This window comes from Elephantulus edwardii, unplaced genomic scaffold (assembly GCF_000299155.1).
Source record: "Elephantulus edwardii isolate Elephantulus edwardi_28Jun2011 unplaced genomic scaffold, EleEdw1.0 scaffold00065, whole genome shotgun sequence".
NCBI lineage: Eukaryota > Metazoa > Chordata > Mammalia > Macroscelidea > Macroscelididae > Elephantulus > Elephantulus edwardii.
Window position 1 is genome coordinate 12,819,442 of NW_006399815.1, and position 27,177 is coordinate 12,846,618.

Sequence of the window (27,177 nt, forward strand, 5' to 3'; positions counted from 1 at the left end):
TGGCCAGTGGCCGAGAGGCGGGCGGTCAAAGGAGGCGATTCACATTATCTGGGGCAAACCTACGGGCTCCCTGATGTCTATTGGGAGAGATTGCCACCTGAGAAGTGGCAGAAATGCACTTTGAAGGGTCAGCTCGAGACGCTTAGCTGATCAAACAGCACACTGTGAGTCACATTCTCTCTCTTGCTGAAGGCAGACTGCGGGTCTGGTGTCTCTCCCCGTGTTTCCCCTATGGCGCCATGTGCAGGTCCAAAGGATCGTAGGCCGCCACCCGCAGGTCCTGCAGCAGGGCCTCCAGATTGTTCCTCAGCATGGTGTAGGGTGGCTTCTCGTAGTACCCGAGGGCCATCACCACCTTCAGGTACTCCTGCAGGGTCTCTGAGGGCTTGTTATACCTTCTGCACTTCTCCATGAGGGACTCTGGGCTGTCCATGTACTTCTCCTTCAGCTTCATGATGTTCTCGGTGTTGGGGAGGCAGTTTGTCCAGGGCAGGCACCTGTACAGCCACTTGAGCAAGCAGTAGCCCAGGGTCTGGAGGTCACTGCTGCAGGAGGGCCCGCATCCCTTGTGCAGGTCGAGGCTGATGAACTCGAGGTCCCCCCGTGCGAAAGCCCAGTTTTACAACCCTGAGTGCCATGGGATCATGGATGATCATGGAAGCCAACCAACAGCCCTCTGGAACCCCTTTCTTCTTATGTATCCTACTCAGACTCTCAAGTAAAGAAGAAATCATGAAACAAGGGGAAAGTGCAGCTGTACATAGAGAACCACTTCTTTGTCTACTCAGCGCTCTCAAACCAAAGCCTTTTTTGCTTTTGTCTCCCAACCCCTCACTTGAAAGTCAAGGTGTTTGAAACACTCAAAATGCCTTGACAAAAAAGAAAGCTATTTTGAATAGAAATTTCTGAATTGCTATTGAAAACAATGTCACCTTGACTGGGAAACTGGCCAGAATAGAGAATGAGGATTTTTATTTCTCCCGAGTTAGTCTAATTTAAGATTTCACTGCTTTGCTGGTAAGACTCTTCATGAAAGGCATACAGTTTGACAGGTTAAGTATTTAGCTGTCGAAAAGGATGCATTACATAAGTCAGCTGAGTCCCATAGAATCACTCCTAGTTATGTGAATTTTGAATGTTTACCTTTAACTCAGAAAAGTTCAACCCTTTTTCCTATTTTTGCTGCTTCCATTAAAATATTTTACTCGGGTTGGTTTTTTTTTTTCTCTCCTTGAAATACGTTACCTTTTAGTTAAAAGCATTCAGACATAATCAATTCATTATATTCAGATGAGAACTCTGTTTCCAGAATCAGACTCAGAAGGTCACTTGCTTTTTACTAATTCAAAATTTTCCCTAATGAATATTTTCTGCTTAGATAAAATGTTTATGCTTTGATAATGATTAGCTGCATATTTTAGAGACCAAATTAGGAAAATTTAGAAAGATTGTATTTTTTTTAATCAATTCTTCTAAGGTTTGCTTTTTTAAAGTACTCATGTGAACAATTTTACTTGCAGAAATAATTTATAGGAATTTGAAAATAATATATACTATGCCCATTAAGTTTTATCCTCCACCCTGATAACTACTTGTATTTTTTTAAAAATTAAATATTTTATAAGCCCTCAAGAGAAAACTTTACTGGCTGCTTCCTATACTTGATGTCCCAAAGAGAAATTAATAAAAATTTCCTTTTAAGTGGATTTAAAAACAAAACAACAACTCATGTTGTTGAATTAGGACCAACTCATCGCTGAATCTTCAGCAATTTTTTAGAAGCTATAAACTACAAAGGAGCACTTGTGGCCTAATGGTAAGAAGCTGTGCTACAATCCCAAAGGCCTTCAGTTCTAATCCACCAGCTGCTTCATGGGAGAAGGATGGGCAATCTTTTCCCATGTAATTAACTGCTCTGAAATCCAGCTGGAGTGTCTTTTCCAACTTGACTTCACACAACAACATAAAGTATAAAGGAGATCATTGTTCATCTTTATCCTGTGTATTAGCTGGTGGATTCCAACCACCTTCCAAGGGTTGGCAGTACAACTCTCTATCCACTGTGCTATCCCTAAATGTAAAATTGGCTAATGTATTAATATCATTAATATTGCATGAAAACTATTATTGAAGAATGTCCAAATGGGGCTATAAAAGTTCAAGCTGGGTTTATAAGAGGTGATGACACCAAGGATATGATTGCTGATGTCAAATGAATCCTGATAGAAAGTAGAGAATTCCAGAGAATGTTTACTTTGTTTTGTTTTTTAGTATGCAAAGGCATTTGACTGTATGGATCATTTCCAATTATGGTTAACAGAGAGAAGTATGAGAATAATAGAATACTACTTTTGCTCATATGAAACCTAAACCTAGACTAAGAGGCTACTGTCTGAACAGATCAAGAGAACATTGCATGGTTTAAAATCAAGGAAAGTGTATATCAGAGATATATCCATTCTCCATGCCTATTCAATTTGCCTACTGCATAAATCATTTGAGAAGCACAACTGTACAAAGAAGAATATGGCAACAGGATTGGAGGAAGATTCATCAACAACCTGCATTATGAAGATGACACAACCTTGCTTACTGAAACCCTTACTGCAGAATATCACTATCTATAGTCTTCAATATCAATTGCAACTCAACATCAAGAAGACAAAAATCTTCACAACCAGGTTGATGGCAACATCATGAAAAATGGAGTAAAAGACTGAAATTATCAACAAGTGCATGTACTTGGCTCCACAATCAACACCTTTGGTACTAATGGTCAGGAGATCAGGAAACCTACTGCAATGGACAAGTCCACTATCATAGACCAATGATGTCAGTTAAAGTCTACAGTGTGCTTAAATAAAGTCATAGTGTTTTCAATTACTTGCTATACATCTGAGAGCTAGGCAAGAAAGAGGGATGTTGGAAGAAGAATCAATGGCTTTGAGTTGTAGTGTTAGAGAAGAGTACCAACTATCCCATGGACTGAAAAAATAATAAAAGAGATATGTCTTTGATAAAGTGCAGACAGAGCGCTTCTTAGAGGGAAGGATGGTGAGGTTTCGTTTCACACTTTGAGCATGTTGCTAGGAGGGGTTGTTCCTTGGAAAGAGATATCACACTTGAAAAGTTAGCTCAGCAAAAGAGAGGAATATACTCAATGTGATGAACTGACAAATAACTACAGTAATGAGCTCAAGTGTGTCATAGATGATGAGGACGAGGCTAGGACAGGGGTCAGGCCTGTTGTTCATAGGGCTGCTATGAGTTCTATTTAACCTGACAGCATTCAACAACAATAAAAGTAAAAGGCAAAATTCACTCATATATTTTAAGAATTCATAATAAACATGGTTTAAAAATATTTATTATTCCATTATAAATTAAATGCCCATTTATATAACTTCTTGCAATTATCTTCAGTATAAAACAACATATAAATTCAAAATAACAATGGATGATAAATCCCAGGAACAAAGAGCTTCTACATTTCTAATTCGTTTTTGTTTTGTTTTTTCCTATTCATTTTTTACAAAGAAACAAATTAACACTCAGCTCCCCTTGAAGAGAGGAAAATTTTCCAAAGGTAAAGATTTTATTATCTTAAATGTAAATAAATTAAAAGCCTTCATATAATAAAATGCCAGTCAAGCATAAGAACATTAAATGGAATGGTTATCATATTACAGGATATTATTTGATATGATGGATTATGGATAGCTATGGACTAACCAGAAGTGCTTTTCTCTTAAAACAGTTGCACTGATGACTGATGCGTGTACTCTTACAGTGGAGGACATTTAAATAATTTAAAAGATTGAATTAGCAGTTATTTCATCAAGTCATAGCTAGTGCTTCTTTCTTTTGTAGTCAACTGAAGAAATGCTATTTTTACCAAGGTCTTAATGAGAATTTTGGAGTTCTTTTATGGGAAAACATATTTTCCATCTGAATAATGAAGGATTTATGGGGTCATAAACATGGGAGAAGGAATAGAAGGAAACACTAGAGAGAAGCAAATTAGTACAGAAGTGACGTGTGGTTTGGCTTATCATAGACAATCAAAATTAAAATATAAAAATAAGCATTTTACAGACTGAGCACTGTAATTACAGTAAGTATAAAATTTTTTAGCATTATTATTCAAAGATATAATAACAAAACAGAAAAATAGGGAGTTATTGCATCTCTCCTTGATGTGAGGACTTTGTTACTGTGTAATATTTTCCATCAGTTTTCCTTGGAAATTTGTTTTAGTTAAGAGTGATTACACGTGAGATGCACTATTTGCATCAGCAACAACCAAGAACCATATTAATGCTAAATCATGTGGTTATTTATATGACAACTGCATTTAAAAGTCATAAAAAAGGAGTCTATGATAGGAGCTTACATAGGAGACAGTCCTAATATTTTTAATTTATCATGCATAATCTCTAGAAACTAAGCAAGCAAGAAACAGTCTTATCTTAGCGCTATTGTTTTACATTTAAAAATATTTTACCTTCATCATTGGTAATAAAATAAAAAATAATGCCTTAATAAACTTTAAGTATACTGCAATTATCTATTTTGTAGATCTTTTAATTATTTAATCTACCAAATTAATTAAGGTAAGGAATACAATATTATCTTTCAAATAAACTTTCACTGGTCATTATTTTACAAATATATATTAAAATGAAACATATAAACACTCCTTCATATACAGACTAGATTTTTGAAAAGCAGAAGTCCCTTTTCAATACAAACATTTTAAAGAAATATTTACAAGATAATTTTTCCCACCCCATAAGGCAAACATTTCCAATATCCTTTTTATTCAACAGATATTCCTCTCATCTTTTCAGCTAGTTCTTTTCTCACAGCTATGTGCTTTTCTAAATTTTGCACTTCATGAGGAAGATTGAGGTCCCATACAGACAAACAAGATTGTATCTCTAAGAACAAAAAAGAAATAAATAATGTTACAATCACCTATAAACTTTTATTTAGCTAAATGAATAAATGTATATATAAATAAAGCCACTAATACCAGATGAAACAGGGTCATTCTTAAGAAACTACTCAGAAAGCATTCAAAATAAGTAATAACAAATATTAAATTTCATTATGACTGTGAGCATTTAATAATGAGCAACTTATTTTCTTAAAAATATATAAAATATTTGCAAATATTTTTTCCTTAAATGAGATAGCATGTACATATGAGTACATTGTAAGGAAAAACATGTAAATTTCGTTTCATTTTGGGAAGCTGTTGTGTTATGACGTTGTCAGCTGAAGAATGTTATGTTAACCAAGGTCTTAGTGAGAATTTTGGAATTCTTGTATGGGAAAGCATATTTTCTATCTGAATAATGAAGGGTTGACTGGCTGATACTCAAGGAGATCCTTACGTATAACAGAATACAATTTCCCTTGGAATATTATTTCTAAACTTTAAATATTTCATACTCTTAAATTACTAAAACTTCATTTTGAAGCTCTATGTCTAAATTACTTAAACTATAAAGAAGTTACCAGTTAAAAGTATTGAAAATATGTCGTTGTTGTTAAGTGTCGTTGAGTTGAGCATGACTCATAGCGATAGCGATCCTCTGAACCAAAGACCTGAACCCTATTCTAAAACTATCGTCGCTTCTGTAAGTTCATAGAGTTACCAGAAGCATGTAGTTTAGGATGTGGACCCCCGCTTGCAAGCCTGTCTTAACCTGGGAGCTCCCCCAAATACCGTTCACCATGGATAACCATTATGGCATTTTACACACGAGTGGCACAGTGTGCAGTATCACGGTAACCGCAAATTACCTCTATATAACAAACTGACAGACCAGTGCTGTAAAATATGATAGCATGTTCAATATTTACTATAAATTAAAAAACACACACAACTAAACATACTGTCATCGGTTCTGACTCATAGTGACCCCTTAATGTAGAACTGTTTCACAGAATTTCTAAGGCTATTTCCTTGCTAGTGATTTATTTACAGCTTCAGAAACCCAGTAAGGGGACAGCTATGCTTCAGTTCCAACACAACACTAATGAGTGAGTGAGTGATACTCTTTACAGGAGTAGATTGCTAACTCTTATACATCGCATTTGATATGTCTGAACTGCTATCTTTTCAGTTAGCTGCCAAACATTTAACCACTTTGTAACCAGGACTCCTTAAATTTATGAAACTGTACCTCTCCAAAGTACTGAAGAGCAATGGTGTCACTCTGAGGACTAAGGTGCACCTGATACAGGCCATGGTCTTTGTAATCACTTACTATGCATCAGAGAGTTAGACAATTAATAGGGAGGATAAAAGGAGAATTGAAGCCTTTAAATTGTGGTGTTGGAGAAGACTATTGAATATACCATAGACTGCTAAGAAAACAAACAGGTTCGTCCTGGAGAGGATTAAACCAGGCTGCTCCTTGAAGGCAAGGATTCTGAAGTTTCATCTGACATACTCTGGACATATTGCAAGGAGGGACTAGTCCTTGGAGAAGGACGTCATGCTTGGGAGGGTGGAGGGACAACTCAGGAGAGGAAGACCTTCTATGAGGTGGATTGATTCAGTGACTGGAGCAATGTGGGTAGGTGTGTCAGAGACTATGTGTGTGAGACAGAGCAGGGTTTAGGGCTGTTGTACATAGGGTCACTATGAGTCACAGGTGACTCGATGGCACATAACAACAACAACAACAACAACAACAACAACAACAACAACCTATTCAGAATGTAGAATCCTATAAAACTTTACCTTTTTGCTGTTGTGTTCCTTCAGTACTTTTCCGGTTATAACCCAATACCAGCATGACATTTTTAAGGTTTCCTTTATCAAAATAAAAAACAGGAATGTTAATACATTAATACAATACAATAAGTTGGACTAAAAGAAACACAGTTATCATATATCAAGATGCAAATATATTTGGACCGAGTTTATAATTCCACCTTTTAGGAGATACTTCAGTTACATTGTATTAATAAGCCTACAAGAAGACCAGCAGTTCTTAATTTTAATTTAGAAAATAAAATCTTTGCTGTCATCCTTATTAATTATGTGAATTTAGGAAAGTAACTTAGCCCTTACATAAAATGTATTTAAACATACACAGGAGATTGGATTTTAATGGCATTGGTTATAAGTAAAGTATTTGGGTAGATGAATAGTAATACAGTCACAAAATCACATTTTCTCGTAAATCATATATTAAGTTCTTTAAAAAAATATTCATCAAATACTTTTTTGTACTAGTTTATTTACAAAATTCAAATACATTATTTTTCACACCTGATCCTTCCCATTTCCCTAACCCCCCCAACTCATCAAATTGTTTGACCCCCATCAGTAATCTCCCACACACACACACATACACACCACTCTTGTTCTTCCACCCTCTGCCCCCTTGTATTCTCATACTCTTTCTACAATAATGGTTCATCAAATACTTTCTATATGTCAGAAACAGTACTAGATCTAGGGATTCAGAGAGGGAAGAGTAAACAGAAATATATACAGAGGAGACTGATCTCAATGGAAACCAAGATTAGAACCATTGCCATATAAGAAAGGCATGATGAGAGTCAGAAGTGAGAACCTAAACCTAGTTAATGTTGGTTTCTCTGAGAGTTTGACACATGAGATGTGATTTTTGAAAGAGTAAGAATTAACTAAGTCACAGTGCTTTGGGGGGACAAGGATAGTAAAGCTTCGTCTCTCATTCTTTGGACATGTTGGTAGGAGAGGAAAAGGTTATCATACTTAGAAAGGTGAAGGTTCAGCAATAGAGATTTGCTGGTACAGTGAATGAATCAATGGGCTCAAATGTATCAGAGATGGTGAGGGTAGGCACAGGATAAGATTCAGATCTGTTGTTCAAAAGGTCAGTATGGGTCATACTTGACTTGATGACATCAAACAACAAAAATAATGATGTAGATTGAATAAGTTAATTAAATAATCACAGAATGAAATGCTACCTGATCTTATACTATCCTCATAATTCTTGCTATGCATATTAAGCCCATTGTCACAGATACTGTGTCAGTTCATCCCATTGAAAGTCTTCATTTCTGATATCATCGAGGTATAGCAGATACCTATATGTAAACATATATACACACACCCCACACATATTTGTTGTTATGTGCCATCGAGTCGCTTGCGAGTCATAGTGACCCTATGTACAAGAGCTCTAAATGCTATTCTATTCTGTGCCAACCTAGCCATCTCAAATGCACTTATTCCCACCGCTCCAGTCACAGACTCGATCCATCTCACCAAAGGTCTTCCTCTCCTTCGCCTCCCCTCCAGAAAATATAAAAATTTATTTATGCTTTTGTTGTTTTCAAAAAAATTACTAATCAAAGGGAAAAAATGAAATGTGCTTATGTAAAAAAAACATATTCTATAGTGTCATAATTTCTTCATACTTAGAGCAGTTACAACAAGAAAATATTAAGTTTTTAATAACATGATTTCTCAAAATTTGTAGATTGTACTATTGATTATATATATATATATATATATATGTGTGTGTGTGTGTGTGTGTGTGTGTGTGTGTGTATAAAATATCCAGTTGCAAAAGGATGAAAACCCAAACTGGCTCGTTTAACAAAGATGGAAAGGTTTGTAATATAATCAAATGAAATACATGCTTTAATTTCTTTTCTTAAAACATGAAAAATACTCAGTTATACTGTTCCTATATTGACACAGACTGCAGTAATGGGTTCAAGTGTATCAGGGATGATACGGATGGCGCAGGATAGGACAGGATTTAGTTCAGCTGTTCATAATGTTGCTATGAGTCATATTCTACTTGATAGTAAAAACACATAAGGAAAAAGAAATAATGCTCGAATTCAGAGTTTAACATCAGTCAGTAATCTGCTTTCTTGGGGATTTAGAAATATCAAGTATTTCAATATTTCTGCAACCCCTTATCCTATGTAATGATGTTGAACTTCTAAGAGGCTATACATTATACCATTGAAAAGTGAAAATAAAACAAATTAAAAATAAAAGCATACTTTTGTAGTGTTAGAGATTTAAAAAATATTAAAACTTGCCTAACTGTGCTGTCATCATGATTCGAATAGAATCGCATAAGTTGTGGATTATTCGTATAATTCGGCGTGTCGAAAGATCAAGAAGTAAAATGTGGCCTCCTCCGGTTCCTATCCAGAGAGCAGTGTTCTTCTGAAGACAGAGAGTTTTCACTCTCCCTGAATAAGACATTTTGTGCTTTGATTCCTTGTTTCCTTTTACTGTTTCCTCCCTAAAACCATAAAGTATATGTTAATTTTATCAATAATTAAGACATATAGTAGATGTACCTATATAGAGAGAACCTTATATATGATATTTTAAATTATGAATACAGTGCAGCATACATTAAAGGACATTACCATTGTTCAGAACCAATGTGGGACAAAGAAATGCAATCTCCTCTCATACAACTTACAGCCTCTGAAAATTCTGACTGGTCAGCGATGAATCAATTCTGATTCAAAGGCAATAATTGTGTAAACTTAGTTAAATGCTGACTGTCAATAGTCACACGATTCTACTTGAAGTTTAAATTACGAAAATATTTTTTCTAAATAGCAAATCTATGCATTCAATAATTTTATTAGTCTTTAAAAAACTTTCAACAATGCAATTGTTTCAAAGAAAGAAAATCACAGTAATTTGCATGCTAAAGAAATTAAATCATTGCATTTTTCTGCCAAGTCAATGACTAATCTAATCATAAAAATTCTCTAGAAATATAAGAATCCTGATATTTTGGTGTTCGAAGGAGGTAAAGGATGATTTACCAGAAAGAACTGCTAGCCCTTAGGCACATTAATCTCGTCAACAACCAGAGAAAGACTAAGAGAAAAGCCTAGAAAAGCAAACTTTGAAGCATCCTTTTATTGATTGAGTATGGAATCTAAAAGATTCTCCAGAGTATAAAACAATCTAAGATAATATGAATATAGATATAGACACAAAATGGTGAACAACTAAATTTATCAATATTTCTACTTCCCAGCACCAGCAACCAAAGATGAGCTTGATAAAATGGCTGAAACTTGCCTCTGTTACGCTATATTAAGGAGCTCTGGCAGCCTAGTGTAAGAAGTTGTGCTGTAAACTCTAGTGGGTGGTTTAAACCTACCAGCTGCCTGACAGGAGAAAGATGGGCAATCTCCTCTCGTATAATTTATAGCCTCTGAAAACCTGCTGGAGGATCAACTATTAGTTAGTTCTGACTGCAAAGCAATGGTTTTACTTGTGATTTTATGCCATATCAGACTGAGTCTCATCATGGTCCTTAATCCTCCTTTTTTGTATTTCCTTTTCCTTAGAGTTCCTTCTCCTGCCCCCTTTTTTAAAGCAGAGTGTCCTGGGAACCATAAGAGATAGACCAAGCATTACTCCAACACTGCTTATTTTCAATAGCTCACAGCTCATTTACAACACAGTAATTTTCAATTATTTGCTATTTTCTCAGTAGAAAATATACTTTGATATACCTTGGACAAAACTTTATCTATTGTGTTCCTATTCTTATATTTCATTTTTCCAAAGTGAAATTTTTCCTAGTAAGAAGATATGGAGCTAAAAATGTATTAACATTTGTTTCTGCATTTATTTTTAAACCATCTATTTTATAATCTAATTTTTTCTGTTTATATTTGTTTCATTTGCTGTCATCAATATGTCTATTAAAATTTCAAATTTTTATGTACTGTTTTAAATATTTCTATTAAATATTCCTTCAAAAGTAAAAATAGATTCTCACTCTTTCCCTCTATGAAACCTTAAGTTCCAAGACATTTGTTTTAGTCAGAAAGTAAAGAAAGTGCATTTACTTTAAAAAGTGTACACAGTCTATCAGTGCACACAGTTTTTCTGTTTTCTTATCCCACACTTCCACAACAGGGCTGTTTTTCTTAGCAATATAGAGAGCCGTGTCCACAACCACTGCTATGATGTTAGAATCACTGAAAGTTGTATAAGAAAACCTACAGAGGAAAGAAAAGCAAATATGTCACCATTATTTTTCTTCTTTTAGTTCTTTTTTCCTTATATTAATTATATTCTTTTTTAAACAGCAAAATTCACAAAGTTAAACAAACACAAACTTAAACACATAAATATTTCAAGAAATTAACATTTTCAACTTCATTCTTATCCTTAACTTGTCTCATTCATATTCATAATGTCACAGGGCAAAAGTAATTTAACTTTTCTCTCTGTGTTAGTCAAAGCAAAAGTAGGTATTTTAGCTGCACTTTCTAAATCCTTTACGTCTTATAAAATCCCATATTTCCATGAATCTGGAGCCATCACATAAAATCCCTCTTCTAACACCAATTGTGAAAGGGCAAGGACCACGAGGGGATGCCTATGCCTGACCTTTATCAACTTCACAAAGGGGAACTGTCCCCATCAACAATATTAATAACATAAAACCAATTCCCATGAGGTCAGATATGTCGCTTACACTCCCATACCTTTTCCTCCTCATCTAATTCTTTATGCATACAAAAAACCCCACACATTTCTGAAAAACACACATGAGAGAATTGACAATGCCCTAATTATTCTGAATGAAAAAATAGCCCTCTGTGGGTTTTTAACATACTTATTTCTCCTGTTTATAACTTAAATACTATAACTAAAGTTTATCTCTTCTTTTTGTTTTCATTTTAGTTCTTTTTAGTTCTCTGTGGAACTTCAGATTGCCCAAGGGTACAATACACCTTCATCCTAAAAGAGGTATCATCAAAACAGCAAAATCTTTATAATATGGCAATAAAACCCTTGTCAAAAATGTGAGGATAAGGAAGGGTTAGTTCTTCTCTGACCTTTTGAAATTGAAGGATACCTTCTCTCTAGTGGTGTAGCTAAAGTATTATAATTTTACTACATTATAAGATTTAATTTCTTTTTGTATCCCCCACACTAGACTGAAAATTCAAATATTCTAATAACAACGACTTCTCCACATGTCCTCTTTTTCTATATGTCCAAATAACTAACCATAAATGGAAAATTCCCCAAAATATCTCAAAAAAATGTTTTATTTAGCTAAATGAGGAATAAAATAAAGAATGCATTAAAAAGAGTGAGATAACAAAAAACAGTAAAAATGGTTAAAAAATAGAATTAAATAAAATAAATTACATGGAAAAACCACAGAGATATAGCATTCTCTAGGAAAAAATATTTGGCATTCTTTATCTTTACCATTTTTGTAAGAGAAACGGAAATAAAAAAATCTGTCTAAAATCTTCTTTGCTTTCCTCCTGCGTATTTGTTATGTTTTACAGATGATAGTTTCTAGCATAGACTTTTAGAATTCATAATATACTTTCATATGTTATTCTCTTTAATTCTTAATAAAAACTATTGTGTTGTTGTTAAATGCCATCAACTCATGGTGACCTCTGAGCAACAGATCTGAACGTTGCCCTATCCAGAGCCATCCTCATTATCTCTGACATACGTGAGCTTATTGCTGCAATCACTCTCATTGTGTCAATCCATCTCATAGAGGATCTTCTACTATTTTGCAGACCCTGTACCTTCTAAGTGCAGTATCCTTTCCCAAGACCTTGCTCTTGCTAACAACTTATCCAAAATAGGTGGGAAGAAGTTTCACCATCCTTGCCCTGAGGAGCACTGTGGTCATAATATTTCCGAGATATAATGTTTATCCTTTTGGCAATCAATGAGATATTCAGTACTCTTCTTCTACACTACATCACAACTCGAAGAAATTGATTATTCTCCTGCCATCCTTCTTTGTCCAAATTTCAGATGCAGAACAAGTAATTGAAAAGCACCTGGCTTGGATCAGGTTCACTTTAGTCTTTAAATTGATATTGTTGCTCTTTAGCACTTTGAAAAGTTCTCTGAGAGAAGATTTTCCTAGTGCAACATGTTTTTGATTTCTTGATTGCTGGTCCAGTGGGGCTAACTATTGATTCTAATTAGGTAAAATCACTTCAGTATCTCTAACTATTATGATACTGCCTGTTTGCCCAGTGGAGAGGATTTTTGGTTTTTAATGTTAAGATGTAAGGTATATTGGATCCTGTAGATTTTTGATGTTCTGCAGCAAGTGTTTGAAGTCCTCTTCATTTTGAACTAGCAATGTTGTGACGTCTATATAATACAGGTTGTTTATGAGTCTTTGTCCAATCCTGTTGCCACATTATTCATAAAGTTCAGCTTCTTAAAAGGTTTGTTCAGTTCCACCAGATGCTCTGCTGGAGAAGGAGGGGGCAATCTCCTCCTGTACCAGTCAGATCTGATTTGACGGTACACATAAAAATAAGACAATAAAAATTAAAAAAAAAAGGGTTGGTCAGCATACAGATTGAGTAGGTATGGAGAAAAGACATAGACCTGACACACATACATTTCTTGATTTAAACCCTGCAGTGTTTTCGTGTTCTGTTCAAGCAACAGCTTCTTGGTCTAGGTATGAGTTTTGCTTGGGCTCAAATGTTTGGGATCCTTCAAACTCCTCAGTCTTAGTCATAATTTGTTATATTCCACACAGTCAAATGCTTTTGTATAGTCAATAAAAGATAAACTGACACTCTTCTGCTGTTACATGCTTTCAGTCAAGATGCATATGACATCAGTATGGATTTCCCTAGTGCCTTAGCCTCCTCCAAATTCAGCTGGAAATTCTGGAAATTCTAAGTAAATATATTATTCTACCTATTTTACCTTTTCCTTCTTTGCTATATGTTTTCCATAATATTCAGTGAGGTTTTACTTCCAAGTTGTTCATAAATAAAACAGGTGATTTACAAAGAGTAAATAGAAATAGAAAGAAATAGAATAGAAAGAAAATAGCAAAATGAATGTCAGAAGAGATGCTGAAAATTGTCATGGAACAATGAGAAGCCAAAACAAAGGGAAGGAATGTCAAGGTGAGGAGCCAATTACACAGGGCAGCTTGAGAAGATAAAGCAAGTTTTATTAAGAAATGTGAAAAAAAGCTGAAGTTAGAAAATTAAAAGGGAAAAAGTCACATGGCATTTTTCACACTAAAAGAACAAAAAACCAAATTCAAGCCTCAAGTTTCAAAAATGAGAGAACTATGGCCAAAATCCTGAATGATCCAGGATGAAGATGGAAAGAGGGTGCAAAGCTTTGTGTCTCCAAAAATCATGTGCCACCAAAAGCCACCTTGAATCTGTTTCAGTCCATTAGCTAGGTAGCTACTTATGGTTAACTCTTTTTGACATGAAGTTGAAATCAGTTAAGCAGGAAAACAAAAGTCTGTTTAAGGTATGGTGTTGAAGGGGAACTCTGGTGGCCTAGTGGCAAGAAACTGCACTGCAGTCCCAGAGATATGCAGTTTGAATCCACCAGATGCTCTGCCGGAGAAGGAGGGGCTATCTCCTCCTGTACCAGTCAGATCTAATTTGATGGTACACACACACAAAAAAAAACCCCAATAATAATAAAATAAAAATTAAAAAAATGGTGTTGACAAAATTGGAAAATGATCTGTCGAAAACTTAGGCAAGACACACACCACACACCACACACCATACACAAAACCCAATTCAAAATGGATCAAGGACCTAGGAGTAGAACCTAGGACTATAAACTTCATCAGAGAAAAGCTTGGAAGAACTCTAGAAACCCTAATCCACAACATGAAAAGTCTTTCAAACAAGGAAACACTATGGCTGTACCTTACCCAGGACATATCTTTCTTTTGGAAGTCCGTGAGTTATTCAGCACTCTATCTTGGAAGCAGGAGTGGCATACACTTGCTAAAACACATGCCTCTGGAAACTCTGTGTACTTGGAGAAACGATGATATAGAAAGGCTTAAAGCCTGTTGTTCATAAAGTTGTTATGAGTCGTGTTCGACTCGATGGCAATCAACAGCAACTCCAATACCACATTCCCAATGTATCAATTCTTCTGTCATCCTTATTCATTGCCCAGTTCTTTCAGATGTTTGGCAAGTGATTGAAAAAAACATGGCCTGAATCAGGCAAACCTTAGTCCTCAAACTGACATCAGTGCTCCTCAATAATTTGGAGAGGTCCTGGCTGCCAACTCTCTCAGTGCAATACATATCCTGATCTCTTGACTGGTGGTACCAATTATACTGATAGTGGATACAGGTAAAATTATAATCGTGACAGTTTCAATTCTTCTCCATCTATCATGATGCCACCTCTCAGTTTATGGTGAGAATTTTTGTTTTCTTGACATTAAGATGCAATCCATATAAAAGTATGCAGTCTTTTTTTAAAAAAATGTATGTAGTCTTTTATCTTTTGTAGCAAGTGCTGCAAGTCCTCCTACCTTCTGTAAGCATGGTTGTGTAATCTATGTAATGGTTATTGATAAGTCTTTCTCCATTCTTGATGCCACATTCTTATTCATAGAGTCCATCTTCTCAAATAATTTTCTCTCAAATAATTTTCTTAGCATACAACTTGAATAGGTATAGAGAAAGGATACAACTCTGGCTCACTTTTTTGAAATTTTTAACTTGTGGAACAGACCATCAATTACTTATGTGCAAGTTCAAATTGAAGCTGACAAAAATGAAGACAAGGTCATGAGAATCAAAACCTGACCTTGAGTCTACCCCACATGAGTTTAAAAATTATCTTAAGAATAGGTTTGAAGCATTGAACACCAGTGGTTGAAATCCAAGAGAATTATGTGATGACATCAAGTCTGTATGATCTATGAAGAGAGCATAGGGTCACTACAAAGAAGAGAAATAAAAAACTAAAGTGGAAACTTCTGAAAATTTCACTAGCTCATCGAGAAGCCAAAACAGAGGGAAGAGATGCTGAAGTAAAGAACTGAACAAAATATTTCAAAGGCCAGGTTAAGATAAAGCAAAGTATTAACCCCAAGTACATTTTCAAGTAAAATGAGAGCTTTAAAAAATCATAAGTTTATCCTCAGAGTTACTTAACTAGTCTGAAGTGAACTCTAAACTTTAGATTGTCATCTATTTGGTGGTTTCTATAACTGACAAAATGAACAAACAGATATATCTTGGAGAAGGTAAAGCCAATTTGTTCTTTAAAGTCAAGAATTATGAAGATTTGTCTCACATTCTTTGGAAATGCTGCTAGGAAAAGCTATTTTTTTGGAGAAGGACATCATGCCTGGAAAGGTGGAGGGATGGTGAAGAAGAGGAAGACTGTCAATGAGGTGGATTGACACAGTGACTGCAGCAAAGGGTTTGAGTGTCAGAGATTGAGGTTGGGAGAGGATAGAACAATGCAGATCTGTTGTTCATAGTGTCACCAGGTGTCATACTCAACTTGATGGTACCTAACAACAACAACAGCAACAACAACAACAACAACAACAACAACAACATTATTGATGAAGTAGTTAAGACTCAGGTAGCTCTGAAGCCTTGGTAGAAAGGAATTGCACTGCCAACCCAAAGGAATGTGGCCTGAATCCACCAGCTGTTGTGTAGGAAATAGATAGACAATCACCTTTGATGCGATTTACTACCTTTAAAATCTGCTAGAGGGTCACCTATGAGGCATATACACTCAATCGTATACAACAACAAAGGTAAGGTGCTGTGTTACTTTCCCAAAGCTACAGTTCAAGTTCAAGTCTACTAACAACTCTTCAGGAGAAATATATGATAATCTACTTCCCTTAAATCTTACAACCTTGGAAACACTGAGGAGTAGATTTCCTCTGTCCTTCAGGGTTGCTGTGAGTCAAAATTGACTGGAGAACACTAACTTGGTTTGGCTTAATGCACAGTAGAGTGGGGAGCTCTTTTGTGGTGCACTGGTTAAGAACTTGGCGTACTGCTTATCCAAAGGTCAGGAGATAAAACTTACCAGATGCTTTATGGAGAAAGAGGTTCCTATCTGCATCCATACAGATTACAGCTTTGGAAACTCAATAGGATGTTGTTGTTATTATGTGCCATCGAGTCGCTTGCGACTCATAACGACCCTATGTACAACAGCCCTAAACTCCGCTCTGTCCTGTGCCAATCACACTGTCTCTGACATTCCCATCCCAATTATCCCAGTCACTGAATCAATCCACCTCATAGAGGGCCTTCCTCTCCTATGCTGTCCCTCCACTCTCCCAAACATGATGTCCCTCTCCAAGGACCGGTCTCTCCTCACAACATGTCCAAAGTATGTTAGATGGAGCCTCAGAATCCTTGCCTCCAAGGAGCCACCCAGTTTAACCCTTTCCAGGACAAATCTTTTTTTTTTTCTAGCAGTCCATGGTATTCTCAATACTCTTCTCCAGCACCACAGCTCAAAGGCATCAATTCTCCTTCTATCTTCCTTGGTCATTGTCCAACTCTCTAATGCATAACAAGTGATTGTGAAGACCATGGCCTGTATCAGACGCACCTTAGTCTCCAGAGAGACACAGTTGCTCTTCAGTACTTTGGAAAGGTCCCTAACAGCAGACTTTATATTCTATCTTAGATATGCAATCTACTCCAATTCACTGCCTCTGAAAACCCACTGGAGGCTTACAGCTATGGATCTGTTCTGACTCAGCAGCACACAGAAACAACAACACAGGGTCTCCATATAAGTCAGAATTGACTTATAGATTCTGGCTAGCAGTAGTCTGGGTAGATAATATACAGTACTATTGAGAATCAAAGGGAGTTCTGGTAGCTTAGTGGTAAGGAGCTGCACTATCAACCTGAAGGCATGAGGTTTGAACCTACCAGCAGCTCCACAGGGCAAAGATAAGCAATCTCCTCCTGTGTGATTTACTGCTTCTAAAAAGCTGGTGGAGGGCCAACTATGAGGCAATTGTGACTCAAAGGTACTGTAACAACAATGAGAACCAAGAAACACTTTTACGATAGTCTATAGATAGTTGCAATTAAAATCCAAATGTTGCAAATCTCTGGCAGTGTAAATCCACCAGAAGCTTGGAAGAAAGATGGTTAATTTCCTCTCATGCACTGTTTAAACTTGGAAATACAAAAGAAGATTGCTATTAGTCAGAATCAACTAGATGGCAGTGTATCAGAGCCAATCGGTCTACTGGAATGAAGCCTATTTTAAGAAAAACATCTTTATATAAATGTGTGATAAAAATTGTGAATAGCTGCTCAAAGTACAATGGAAGTACAAATCTGATGCTCTATATCAGCACAAGTGCAGTCTGGAATAGCAACTCAGAGGAAAGGGCATTGAAATCAAAAGAAGGAAGCATAGTAGTTATACGTCGTTGTTAGATGCCATCAAATTGAGTATAATTATGGTGTACCTAAGAACAGTGGATCTAAACCCTCTCCTACCCTGTACCATCTTCAGACTTCCTGACACACAAGAACCCACTGTGGCAGTCACTGTGTCAACCTACAGGATGGAGGGTCTTCCTCTCCTTAACTGACCCCCACCATTCCAAGCATCATGTCCTTCTCCACAGAATAGCCACTCCTAGAAACGTGCCCAAAGTATGTAGGACGAAGAGTTATCATCCTTGTATCCAAAGAGCACTCTGGCTCTACCCTCTCCAGGACATACTCATTTATTCTTTTGGCAGTCTATAGGATGCTCAGTACTCTTATCTAGCGCCACAACTCAAAGTCACCAATTTTTCTGTTAGTCCTATTCATTTACCAGCTCTCAGATGCATAGAAAGTGAGCAGAAAGACCATGTCTTAAATCAGGCACACCTTAGTCTTCAAAGTGACATCATTATTCCTCAATAATTTGGAGAGGTCTGTAGCTACAAATTTTCCCCATGCAATGTTTCCTTATTTCCTGATTGTTGGTAGCAAGGGTGTTAATTGTGGATCCCAGTAAGGTGAAGCTGTTGACAGTTGCAATCTCTTCACCATGCATCATGATGCTGCCTATTAGCCCAGTGGTAAGAGTCTTTGTTTTGTTGACACTGAAATGCAATCTAAATTGAACGTTGGATTCCTTGATCCTTTGAAAAAAGGAACTCAAGTCCTTCTCACTTTCAGCAAGCAAGGTTATATCATCTGCATAATGCAGGTTATTGATGAGTCTTCCTCTGATCCTCATGCCACATACCTTTTCATGGGGTTCAGCTTCTCAAATAATTTGCTCAGCATATAGATTAAATAGGTATGGGGAGAAAATACAACCCTGATGCCCTCCTGTCTTAATTTTACCCATGTAGTGTTCCCCAGATCTGTTTGTATAACAGCCTGCTGGTCCAGGTACAGTTTTCACATGAGCAAAATTAGGTGCTCTGGGATTCCCATTCTTCTCAATGTCAGCAATAACTTGTTATGACCTACATGGTCAAATGGCTTTGTAGAGTCTATAAAGCACAAACAGATACTCTTCTGGTATTCTCTAGTTTCAGCTAGGATTCGTCTGACATCAGCAATGATGTCCCTGGTGCCCTGGCCTCTTTTAAATCCTGCTTGAACTTCTGACCGTTCCCTATCTATGTACTGTTCCAACCATTTTTTGAATGATCTTCAGTAGTATTTTGCTTGCACGTGATATTAATGATATTGTTCGATAGTTTCCACATTCAGCTGAATCACCTTTCTTGGGAATGGGAACAAATAGGGACCTTTTTCAATCCACTGGCCAGACAGCTGTCCTCTAAATTTCCTGGCAGAGTGGTGAGCACATCCAAGCAGCAGTTATACAGACAGGAAGAAAATAAAATGTGAAGCCCGAGGTTTTCAAGGGTCACTGCTTTCAAAGATATGACCCAATTACAGTATGACTGAAACATATATGTTAAAAAGATGGCAAAAGACAAGTTTATAAATGTAGGTAAGGACTAAATCGTGAAGGCTTGGTAGGCTATCTGGAAAGATTGGGTCTCTGTACAAAAGACAAAGGGACTGCCTGACACTACTGAAGCTACCTCAATGATATTTTAGAAGGTCCTCTCTGGCTGCAAAGCTGAGAAAGGACGGAGGGCACATAGTTTAAGATTAAGATCTAAATTAAGAGACGTTATTGTTCATTTGGTCACAGACAATGGTGACAGATTGGCCCATGATAGCAGGCATAAAAAAAAGAGAGAGGCACAAACATTTCAGAGTCATTTAGGAAGAGAGTCAAACAGGCAAGGAAGAAAAGCATTACTTATAAATTTCAGACATGGGCAATTAGGCGGATGAGCTAGGGATTTGTGATTCAAACTTAATGGCAATCATAAAAAATAGCTAACATTTATAGAATGCTTACCAGGTGTGGAGTATTATGCTAAATACTTAATATTAATTTTCTTTTTCATTTACATCACTTTTAGATAAAGTCTATAACAATCTTCCATTAAAGACACTGAAGATTTGAAAGATGCTTGTCCAAGTTCATACAAACATAAACAGTAGACTCAAGATTAGAACAATGGTTTATGCTGTGAGCCACTGACATATACTGCTTCTCATTGGGGATATAGCAAGACACAAAGATTTGCTTATAATTAAAATTTTGTTAAAATGGAAATAACAATTTGAAACTAGATTTTTATTTTATTCTTGCTTAAAACTTGTATCACATTAAATTGGCTTTAAGAATTAATGTCTGTATAAAGATCAAATTTAGGGAGAATTTTATTCCTGAGTTATATTCCCTGAAGTCAACCTTGCATTAGGTAAATCTGCCGCCAGGAACCTTTCCAGAGTGCTGAGAAGCAACAATGTTAGTCTGGAGGCTAAGGTGCATCTGATCTAGGCCATGATCTTCGCAATTACTTGCTACACATCAGACAGCTGGACAACAACTTAAGGATGACAGAAGAATTGATGCCATTGAGTTGTGCTGGAGAAAAGTCTTGAACATACCATGGACCACCAAGAAAACAAATATGTCTCTTCTGGAGAGAGTGAAACCAAGTTTCTCCTTGGAGGATAGGATTTTTAAGCTCTGTCTTAAAAATACTTTGGGCATGTGGTCAGAAGGGACCAATCCTTGGAGAAGGCCATCACACTTGGAAGGATAGAGGGACAGCCCAGGAAAGGAAGACTCTGGATGAGAGGGATTGACATCGTAACTGAGACAATGGGAGTTGGTATGTTGGAGTCAGTGAGACTGGCTCAGGACAGGGCAAGATACAGAGCTGTTGTACAGAGGGTCATTATGAGTCACAGGTGACTCAACAGTACAAAACAACAACAACAACAAAATCAACATTTAGCAAAACTTATACACCCCCTAAAGAGTTATATACCAAAAACTTCATATATATATATATATATAATCCATGGGTTTAACAAAATACCAAGGTGACTGCCTTTCAAATTACGTTTCATTTGATACAGATACAATAAAATTATTCAAAATTTAGATTTATAAATTCTGCTAAGATTGAAATTTACATATTAAATTACATATTTTACCATCAATGTGGTTAGGCTAAGATATACATGGTTTTTCCTTCTCTCTACTTATTGCAATGTTCTAAAATGAATGTTTACTTTTATATTAGAAAAACAGGTTATGAATTTTAAAAGATTTCCACTAGTAACATTAGTGACATGATTTTAAAAATAAAACATGAATAAATTGATGAAATTATAAACATGAATACATTTATGAGTTAGTTCTACAGGCAAAAATAACTTACAGCTGATTTGTCCTTGTCTCAATGAGTTTTTGAATGTTGAAATCATTAGAAAATGAGAAGATCTTTGTGCCACAACCTCCCCACATTATGTTCTTTTCAGTTGAATTCATGGATTCACTCAAACACATCAGTGGAGTGCTGACGGTCCCTATATTTAGTATCTTCAAAGGAGCAACTCCTTTACACTTTGCCAAAAAGATAAAACACACTTAGCAAAATGAATCATTTGGTAAATTTAAACACTAAAGAAATTACTATTTTAAAGAACTACTTTCCCCTTTAAAAGGATTATAAATATGAAAATAAAAATTCAGGTACAGTTTTAAAAAGAAAACAGGTATCGATTCAGGTGAGATGCAAAATATTATCCAAGGCCAACCTGCTTTGTTCTCTATGTCTGCATCTTCTGCCCTCTATCTAGCAATTTCACTTTACTTTTAGATCTTCCATTTGACAATAACTATTTGCTAGAAAGTGGTAGGAATGAGGAGGATACTGAATGAATGATGGATGAAGGAGAAAAAATTACTTGAGTAAACAAGAATCTTAAGAAGAGAGAATTTAAGTCATTCATTAATTTCAGGCTAAAGCAAAATTTAGTGGCAAACCAGATCTAAATTTACATTTACTTCTTTACCACAGCATACTTATAAGAAATTATGTACTTCACAAAGGTCTGTGGTAATTGTAATTGGTGTACATTTGACCATGAACATAAAATTTGGTATTTCAAACCCATTCAATAGTGTCATATCAGAAATGTGTAGAGATTTACTTAAATAAAGATTAAAGTTTAAACAACAATCAAAAAAACCCCAAAACCTAAGACAAAGCTAAATAAACAGAAACAATCCTACTCTGTAAAGCATGAGGTCACTAGGATTTGGAACTGACTCAATGACAATGGCTTTGGGTTTTTTGGGTGTGTGTGTGTGTGTGTGTGTGTGTGTGTGTGTATGCCCCTTGCTTTCAATGTATTTAAATGATACATAAAGGAAATGAACATATATACACAAAGCAAATGAATTATAATGCAGAATACGATATTTACCTTAACAGCTTTATCTTCAAAAATTGCTAAATTGCCATCAGCAGTACCAACCAAAAGAAAATTTTTTTGTTTGCTAAAAGGAAAAATATGAAATTATTACAAAGTTATGTTTAGATCCAGGAAATTCAACTTAAAACCTGCTATTGGAAATTCTATTTCCAGCTGTCAGGAATTGGAGCTTAGCATTTTTCTGATGTGTTTTTTCAGTGCTGACAATCAAGAGAAGACACACCAGGGTGTAATCCCAAAGCCGGCAAAAACCAACTCTTTTGATGGTGAATAATGCTGCTATGAACGTTGGTGTACAAGTCTCCATTTGTGTCTAACTTCCTATTTTCTCAGGGTATATTCCAAGTGGTGAAATAAACCATATGGAATTTCTATGTTCAGCTTTTGGAGAAAGCATCAAACTGCCTTCCAGAATGGTTGTACCATTTTACAATCCCACCACATTGTGTAAGAGTTCCCTTTTCACCACATCCTTTCCAACATGTATTGCTTGCTGCTTTGTTCCTTTTGCTGGAGTGAGATGGTACCTCATTGTGGTTTTGATTTGCATCTCTTATTGCCAGTGCTTCTGGAAACAGCTCACATGTCCAACCACAAACAAATGGATTGAAAAATTATGGTGCATTCATACAAGGGAATACTACACAGCACACAGGAGTAATGATTTTATAAGTTATTACCTAACTTGGTAGGGACTGGAGAACATTATGCTGAGTGAACTAACTCAGTTCCACAAGACTAAATATTGTGTAAAACCATTATTGTAGAATGAATATAAGGGTCCAAGGTGGGGTTGGAAACAGAAGGATGAGCATTTGCATGGGGAGGAAGGACAATCATGGGGTTGTACAGTTTGATGGGTGGGGTGGTGGGGGAAATTGGAAAAATCTGTTTTTGAAAACAATGTATTCGAGTTTTGTAAATACACTAGTGTAAGAATAATTAAAAAAAATTATTCTTTCACAAATAATACAGCACACAGATCTTTACTCCTGTCTGAGATCCTGACAATGAGCTAAGTTCTTTTGGGACAAGATCCTTTACAGTAAAAAAAAAAAAAAAAAAAGTGTTATATCATTTTCAACTTTAGTAATTCATTTATCGGATTTTTTTCCTAATTTGACAGTTGACAGGCATATTTAAACACGTCACCTAATAGGCTTCTGGTATGTATTTATTCAAAGAAACATGAGAAATCATTTTCAAAGAAGTTGTACAAAGAGATTGACAGAGTTAGGGCCATAGGGAAGGTTATAGACAGAGGTTGAAGGCTTAATGAAGGGTCTTAAACTATTTCATAAATTTTGCATCTGCTAGCACTGTCCCCAAAAAGTGACAAACATCTTGGTAATCTCTCATAATTATCTCTGCTACATGCTAGCCAAAAGAAACATGTTAAAAGTGAACAATCTTTTCCAGCATGATTACAATATAGCACATAAACCAGTCATCGAAATGGTATTAAGGGAGCTCTGGTGGCCTAAGTGTTAAGAAATTGCAATACATGGTTTAAATCCACCAGCTACTCTGTGGGAGAAAAATGAGTAATCTCCTCCCTTGTTTGTTTACTGCCTCTGAAAACCCACTGAGGGTCAGTTATGAGTTACTTCTGACTGGATGTTACACAGCAGTAACAAATGTATTTGCTTTTCCCTCAAAGGTCAAATTCACCTCCATACCTTTGCTTGGAAAACGAATTGCAATACAAACAAGTAACAGAATCAGACATCTTTTCAAGTGTATGCCTTTTTGTCCCATCTTCAGTGTTGATGACCAGAAGAGTGCCAGACTGTGTTCCAGACACAACCCAGCTTTCTTTTTCAGCAGGAAGGTGCACCAAGGTCAAGCACAATATTCTACTATCAGTGACTTCCTGTTAAGAAAATAAAACACATTCTAATGGGCTTGGATCTAGTACTTGTACCTCAAACCTAGATGCAATGTAAATACCCTGTAATCAATATAATTGGCTCTATTTTCTCATCTGTAACATTTTAAAATTTATATTTCTTTTTATTGTGTTTCATTCACATATATTGTGTTTCACACATTCCTTCATTTGTATTGTATCATAATTTTTTTAAAAAATGCTTTTTAAAGAAAATTTAAAAGAACTTAAATAAAAATTTTAAAATGAAAAATTTATTTCATTTTCATCAAGTGAGTTAACCAACACACATCTGAGACTAAAATTGAAACATGAAAATTATTTCTCTATTAATTTTCACCCTGTGAAATTACTGAGAGCTGTTCAGCTATAATAATTAAATATAATAAAGCAATAGTAAAAATATTTATTACGTAGACAAATTTATTTTGTATTTTCCAATGCAGCATTATGATCCTTTTTGCAGGCGTCATTGTAGCAGCCTGGTCAAAATCTCCTCTATTAGTCCCCATTCTGAGCACCACCTGCTAATAGGCTAAAGGGGCTCTCTTCACCACAAAATTCCCCTAGGTCTATGAGGGAAGTCTTGCAGGAATTTCAGAGCAGTGACACAACTGTCACCTGGGCAGACTCTAATCCTTCAAAGACTAGTGGTGGTGTCGATGTTAGGTGCTATCAAGTCACCTGGGACTCATAGTGACCCTATGAACAACAGACTTGAACCTTGCCCCCTCTTGTACTAGTCTCATGCTCCAGTCCACTGTGGTTGTCACTATGTCAATGCATCGTGTGGAGGGTCTTCCTCTCTTCTTCTGAGCTTCTCCTTTCCCTAGCATGTCTCTCTCCAAAGACTTGTTCCTCCTGAAAAGACACCCAAAGTGAAATAAAGTTTCACTATCCTTGCCTGTAAGTGAAACCCTTTGGTTGCACTTTTATCAAAATATATTTCTTTGTTCTTTTGAAAGTCCATGGGATATTCCATACTATTAATCAACACTCTAATTCAAAGACTTCTATTCTTCTTCTGTCATCTTTATTCATTGCTCACTTTTCAGATGCAGAGGAAGTAATTGAAAAGACAACAGTGGCTTGGATTGGGTGTGTTTTATTCTTTCAACTGACATCTTTGCTCTTTGCACTTTGTGGAGGTCCTTGATGGCAGATTTCCCCATACAGCATCCTTGATTTCATGACTGCTGCTACTATGGATGTTGACTGTGAATCTAAGTAAAAGAAAATCATTGACGACCTCTATCTTTTCTCCACTCATCATGGCATTGTTTATCAATCTAGTAGCAAGGATTCCTTTCTTCTTGATGTTAAGATGCAATCCATATTGAAGGCTTTTGCCTTTAATCTTCTGCAGCAAGTATTTCAAGTATTCTTCACTTTCTGAAAGTAAGGTTGTGTCATCTGTATAATGCAGGTTTGCTGATGAATCTTTCTCCAATTCTAATGCCACATTCATCTTCACTTAATCCAACTTCTCTAATTATTTGCTCAACAAACCTAAGAATTCCTGCCTCAGACGCTACTTCTAAAGAACCTGTCCTAAATCATACACATATTTAATTTTAACACAAGACAGATTATTTCATTTCATGCAAATATTTTTATTCTAATAAGAATTGAATTGATTAGCATTGCTATATTAATTCTTACTTAAATGAGAATCTAAGATTATATGCCTTAAAGAATGAAAGTTCAAAGTAAGTTTTCTAAAATAACTTCTTAAATTGTACATGCTTTAAAAGAATCCACAAAGTAAATTTTTAAAAGTATAACCTTTTCAAACAGCACTGAGATGTACCTCAGAAGTGTGGCCTTCAGTATTCAAGTCAAGAACTGAGAGTTGCCCTTTGTCGGGGTGTCCACATCCGAGCCAGATGTTTGCATTCTTACTGTTATGGTTCGTAGGCACCATGCATTCAACTATGAGGTTTTTAGGTATTAAAATATATCTCATCAGGCAGACTAACTCTGCTGAATTCAAAATATCAAAGACCTGAGAAAATTTTAAGAAATAAAACAAGATCATTCATCAAGTTAACATATGATTTAAAAGATCAGAATATTGTGCATAATGTAAAACTAAATGTTAAACCTAACAAGCAAAATCTAACTTTCTTCATTAAGCTGTGGCTTTACACATATTTAAGATTAATCTAAACTATATATAAAATTCCTTTTAAAAATTGTGCATGATCTTTTAATATATACAAAATATATATGTATTTTTAAAAAGTAAAAGAAATCCTCGTCTAAAAAATATAAATAAGCAGTAGAAAGTATTAATACACTGTAAAAGTACCTGGGCAGAAGTTGGCCTTTCTTGAGGATTTTCTTTCAAACATTTTCTAATTAACTTTTCTACCATAGGCCATGGGGCACAACCATATTCTTTAACTGGATCTAAAATATTTAAAAAATATATCATGAAAGATTATTGAAGAAAATCAACAATTATTTTATTTTTCTTAATATATATTAAAATTTCTTTAATCTTATATTTACTCCAAATTGACTGGTCATACTTATAACGTGCTTTTGTTAACTTTATTTCTACTAAAAATATTTTTTAAAACAAAATTAAAAAGATCTAACATTCATTGGATAAATATCAATTTAAAAAATATTTAAATA

General features: G+C 35.6%; 1 protein-coding gene across 1 annotated transcript in view; it reads right to left on the bottom strand.

The window, feature by feature from the left end:
- Positions 1 to 4,818: 4,818 nt before the first annotated feature.
- Positions 4,819 to 27,177, bottom strand: part of LRRK2 (leucine-rich repeat kinase 2) — a 244,601-nt gene continuing 222,242 nt past the window's right edge. The window contains exons 43-51 of the mRNA XM_006888199.1: positions 26,846 to 26,946; positions 26,345 to 26,539; positions 24,326 to 24,519; positions 22,638 to 22,710; positions 21,587 to 21,771; positions 10,864 to 11,016; positions 9,073 to 9,281; positions 6,758 to 6,829; positions 4,819 to 4,940 (exon numbers count right to left, since the gene is read on the bottom strand). Of these exons, the coding sequence (XP_006888261.1) occupies positions 4,819 to 4,940; positions 6,758 to 6,829; positions 9,073 to 9,281; positions 10,864 to 11,016; positions 21,587 to 21,771; positions 22,638 to 22,710; positions 24,326 to 24,519; positions 26,345 to 26,539; positions 26,846 to 26,946 (1,304 nt within the window). The remainder of the gene's footprint in view (positions 4,941 to 6,757; positions 6,830 to 9,072; positions 9,282 to 10,863; positions 11,017 to 21,586; positions 21,772 to 22,637; positions 22,711 to 24,325; positions 24,520 to 26,344; positions 26,540 to 26,845; positions 26,947 to 27,177) is intronic.